At 54.2% G+C, this 4496-nt stretch overlaps 1 protein-coding gene across 2 annotated transcripts; it reads right to left on the bottom strand.

The window, feature by feature from the left end:
* Window positions 1-351: 351 nt before the first annotated feature.
* Window positions 352-2596, bottom strand: LOC131916522 (testis-expressed protein 19.2-like). 2 transcript variants are annotated; one of them, XM_059269884.1, is made up of 4 exons: window positions 2408-2592; window positions 2019-2092; window positions 1700-1810; window positions 352-1519 (listed from the first exon to the last, which is right to left on the bottom strand). In XM_059269884.1, exons 3-4 carry the CDS (start codon window positions 1787-1789, stop codon window positions 800-802), a joined length of 810 nt encoding a protein of 269 aa, XP_059125867.1. In that variant the 5' UTR covers window positions 1790-1810; window positions 2019-2092; window positions 2408-2592; the 3' UTR covers window positions 352-799. The 2 variants fall into 2 exon arrangements, with proteins under 2 accessions (XP_059125867.1, XP_059125866.1); XM_059269883.1 differs by having other exon boundaries at window positions 352-1810; window positions 2408-2596.
* Between the last annotated feature and the right edge of the window lie 1900 nt (window positions 2597-4496).

The following is a 4496-nucleotide window of genomic DNA, read 5'->3' as shown; positions in this document are numbered from 1 at the left end:
GTGCACTTGCACAAGGGTTATAGAGACTGTGACCATGTGACTCAGAAAGAACAAAACACACTGTGCCCCACTCCCATTTTTGTGGAACTACAAGCCCCTGAAGCCAGCAGTGGGCGAGAAGGTTGTTCTATCAAGACCCACTGAAGACTGCATAGGGCCTCCACTGAACACTGACAACTGGGGCTGGAGAGATGGCTTAAGCGGTAAGAGCGCTGGTTACTCTTCTAGAGGACCTGAGTTCAATTCCTAGCATCAACTCCAGCTTCAGGAGACCTGATGCTCTCTTCTGGCTGCTGCAAGTACTAGGCATGAGGGCAGTCAGTATATGGAGGGAAAATCATACACATAAAATAATAAAAATTAAAACGCCAACTTTATTCAACAGAAACATTCAAAAGGAGCATGAATAAAAACAAAGAGCATAAACACTCTGTACAGTTAACCCTGAAACCAGGTCTCATGACCCCAAAGACAGGATCTAACTACATAACATGCCAGGGCAACCAGTGCCTCAGAGTCCATGCACATACTAGGACAAAATCTGTGACCTGTCCCCCACAACACCCAATACACAACACTCCACCTATACACACAGCTAGGCCTCACCTTCCAAACACTGGTCAGCTGAGGACAACTAAACTCCTGATGTAAATATGCCAGACTTCCCTCTGAGGTCCCTAAGCCCCTATGCTGTTCTAGATGCTCCCCTCAAATCCTAGACCAACAGTTCCCCTGCTACTCAGAACAGGCAACCTCTGGCTCTTCATATTCCCTGGGGCCCTGGGGCAATGGGGGCTGCCTAAGCATCAATGCCTTCGTTAGATTCGAGATCAAGGGAGTCCGAGTCACTCAGGTTACAATTACATGGAACTTCTCTGACAGGGAGCCCCTCCCCTGGTTCCCTGCTCCAGACCTCTGGGGTGCTATTGTGCCAGGGCAGGTAGGAGTGCACCTTGAAGCCTCCCTTCCGCAGGCTGTAGTCAGCGGGCACCAGCTCCACCTCCGGATCTGAGGACTCCAGGATGCTCAGCTTCCAGCGGTCCAGGTCCTGCTGTTCAGGTGCATTCTGTAGCTGTACCAACGTCAACTCACCAGGGTCCAGCAACACCTGCCAGCGCTTGACCCGGGTCCTCACAGCCCAGACAGGAGTCATTGACAACAGGTACAAGATGGCATCGAAGCTATTCAACAGTAAGAAGAACTTCAGGTCTATCAACCAGGCTTCTGCTTCCCATGGAACCATGGGCCAGATGGGGCTCAACTCCAACAATACAGGTTGCCCATGAAATGGGCCTACATTGAAAACATCCCACCAGGACATAGGAGGGATGATGAGTTTGTGGTGGCAGTCATCAAAGATATACAACCTCCAGGGAAAGGCCTGGGTCCACTCAGCATCCTCGGGGTCCAGGTCCAGGGGTACAGCTTCCTGAGGCCCCAGCTCAGTGGGCACAGGCTGGGGTGCCATTGCTACAGGGCTTGGTATCAGGTTCTTAGACCCTCCACATTCAGAGGCAGCCTGTGGACAATATTCATGGCTCTGTGGCAAGGCAGGTTCCAACTCCATGCACTCCTCCGGCTCAGGCCCTGCCTCCGAGAGTTCCATGGGTGCCCCACCCCATTCCTCTTCCCACTCTCCCATCTCCACCATGTTTTTAACTAACAGAAAACCTGCCTTGAAGCAAGCAAAACAAATCACCTCTTCTTCGTGGACAAGCTGGTAGAGCCAGGCCTCACAGAGCTGGGACATGCCCTTGTCTGCATGGTAAACATTGACTGGGGGACACATGGCCCAGACGCCTGCCTGTAGCTGATTGGACAGAGAGAGGAAGACTTGCTTGGCAGTCTCAGGAAGTCAGGTCTACAGGATCTGGGGGCCGTGGGATGTTAGGGACATGCGGGAAAAGCCGAGAATGGGAGAAACAGGAGAAAACGGGGTGCAGCAGGAGGCCTGGGGTGTTTGGGGCTCCAGGACACGGGGTGGCGGTGCAAGAACTGGGTGCCAATTCAATGAATACCTCCTTGGAGAAGTGGACAGGCCTGAGATCGCAGAAACGTCTCCAGCTTCACACTTGCTCCAGTGTCTGGGGAGCTGGAAAGGCAAAGAAAATGAGGCTTGGCGCCCCGTGCTGGGCAGGCTGCGGAGCCCACTGGGGGAGGAGTGTTGGGGCTCACTGCTCACCCCGAGCAGACTGGGGCTCCCTCACCACACCCCCAGCTTCAGCAGCTTCCTCAGGGCTCACTGCCCCAACCTCACACGTGGGCCTGGCTACCGACTGAAGGAGGCCGGGAAGCCTGAGCCAGGCGCTCAGCCCTGCCCGCACTCCCAGCCAGACCCCCTCACCGGTGCAGGCCACCCCACCCAGCCAGTCCCAGAGGCCCCTCAGCCCTGCCTCCTCATCCTCACCTTCCCGGCTGAGCTCCGAGCGAGGCGGCTAATGGACGCCAAACCCAGGTTCGCCTCGACACAGCACCACCGCCTTACACGGGGCCTTCACCCATGATGCTCCAGCTCATTTGCATATCTCCCATGAGCCCCCGACGCAGGCCGCCAAGGCGCTGAGTCACCCTGGCCCCCGAGGCGCACATGCGTCCTGGCGCCCCCCAGCGCACGCATGCGCTGCTCCCCGGCCCGCACCCCAGCGCCCCTCCGCCTCGTGGGTGCTGCCTCGAGGGGCCCTGGGGCCCTGGGGCCCTGTCCCTTCAAGGGACACGAGGGCCTGGGCCTGCGGCTTGTCTTGTTTGGAAAGAGGATGTCTTCATCCCGGTCTCTTTAGGAAAAGTTCTTTAAACCTTGTGAAACTGCCCAATGGCCCTCAACTGCGTTTTAAACACGTCTCACCTCTCCGGTCTTTTTGTTCTTAAACAGCCTTAAAGAATTCTTGGTAGAGTTTATTTCTAGAGGGTTTGCGACTCGGAGAAAAACCAAGCAGAAGATACAAGGTTTCCAGTGGCCTCTCCGAGCTCAGCCCTCACTGCACAGAGATCTGTTTGTTCACATCTGCGAGCGGCACCGCTCGTGTCCCCTCCTCAAGGAGGTGCTCGCAGTCCATTCCCGACCTCCCACAGTTTGGACACGGGTATGATGATGCCTCTCTACAGATGCCCTTGGCCCCTGTCCTCCCCAGGCCTTCCAGTCACCGACATGACCTCTGCACCTATTTTGTCCTATCCAGAATGTCACAAGGCTGACTGGCCTTGAGCAACAAGAAACTATCTGTTTCCTTCCTTGGGAACATATGGCTAGGTTTCCTGGGTGCCCTGGGGCAGCAGGAAGCAAGTTTGTCCCCAGGGTTCAGTAATTCTCCATTAACTGGGTATACCTCTGTTTATCCACTCACCTCCTGAAAAATATCTTGTCGCTCTCTGGGGTTTTTACAAATAAAGCTGCTATGTTCAGTTATGAGCTTGACAGTTACCTGGAACTCTTCACTTGCTCTGCGTAGTCTTCTCTCCTTATCCTCTCCTCTTCCCTATGAACCTTGTGTCTGTGGGCTCTTGAACTGCTCAGCTGTGTCCTCTTCAGCTCTAATTAGCCAGCTGTCTCTCCTTGCTCTCGCCTTTTGGCCTTACTGGTCAACAGTCAACACCTGTGGGGTTGAATGAGCTATGTCCCCCCCATAGGATGGGGTATCTGAACACTTGATTCCCAGTTGGTGGGGCTGCTTTGGGGACTTTTAGGTAGCACAGGTTTACTGGAGGAAGTGTGTCACTGGCAGTGGCCTTTGAGAGTGTTGGTCCCCATAAGGCCCGGGCGTGAGGCCCAGTGTAACTTCCCGAGCCTAGCTCGAGTTTGGTGACCTGTCCTGGGACATGACTTCCGCATACCTGACCTAGAATTGGCCTCTGCCTAGTAACTGCTGAGATAGCATCATCTCATTGGCCCGCTATTCTCACCCCGTCCTCCCATCCCCCCAACCTATATTAGTTCACTCCTGATACAATAAAGCGAGTTCCTGCTTCGACAAGACCCCCGGCCCAGTGTGTTTCTCTCTGGTGGACAGGAGGGTGTGGGGGGCGCTCGACACTCATCATCCCGCTCAGCCCCAGGGAGAGACCAGCTGGACCTGTCGGTCAGACTGACATTCATAGCTCCACCTGCTTCCAGTTCGCTTTCTCGTCTTCATGGTTGTGGTTGGAGATGTGATCTCTCACCTACCTGTCCTGGCCACTGTAGCCATGCCTCTTCTGTCATTATGGTCTATCCCTTGGGAACCATAAACCAAAATCATTGGTTTTTTCTTCGGCAGATGACTTTGGCCATGATACTTAATCACAGCAACCAAAAAGAAGTTAACATAGAACTGCTGCCATTCCCCTGCCTCTGTGCTACCAACTCAGCCTGCACTACTAAAAGTAGAGAAGAAAGCCCCACTCACAAGGTGCTCTGAAAAGCTGGGAATTGGCTTAGTTGTTAAAACACTTGCTTTGCAAGCATCAGCCCCCAGAACCCATGCCAAAATCTGTGGTGGCAAGTGCTTTAATCCCAACACTGT

Source organism: Peromyscus eremicus, chromosome 8a (assembly GCF_949786415.1).
Source record: "Peromyscus eremicus chromosome 8a, PerEre_H2_v1, whole genome shotgun sequence".
Taxonomy (NCBI): domain Eukaryota; kingdom Metazoa; phylum Chordata; class Mammalia; order Rodentia; family Cricetidae; genus Peromyscus; species Peromyscus eremicus.
Note: the sequence above shows the minus strand (reverse complement) of the source record. Positions and strands in the feature narration are given on the sequence as shown.

What these genes read in the sequence shown, in the direction of transcription:
- LOC131916522 (XM_059269883.1), bottom strand. Translation starts at nt 1,789, where the DNA reads ATGTGTCCCCCAGTCAATGTTTACCATGCAGACAAGGGCATGTCCCAG.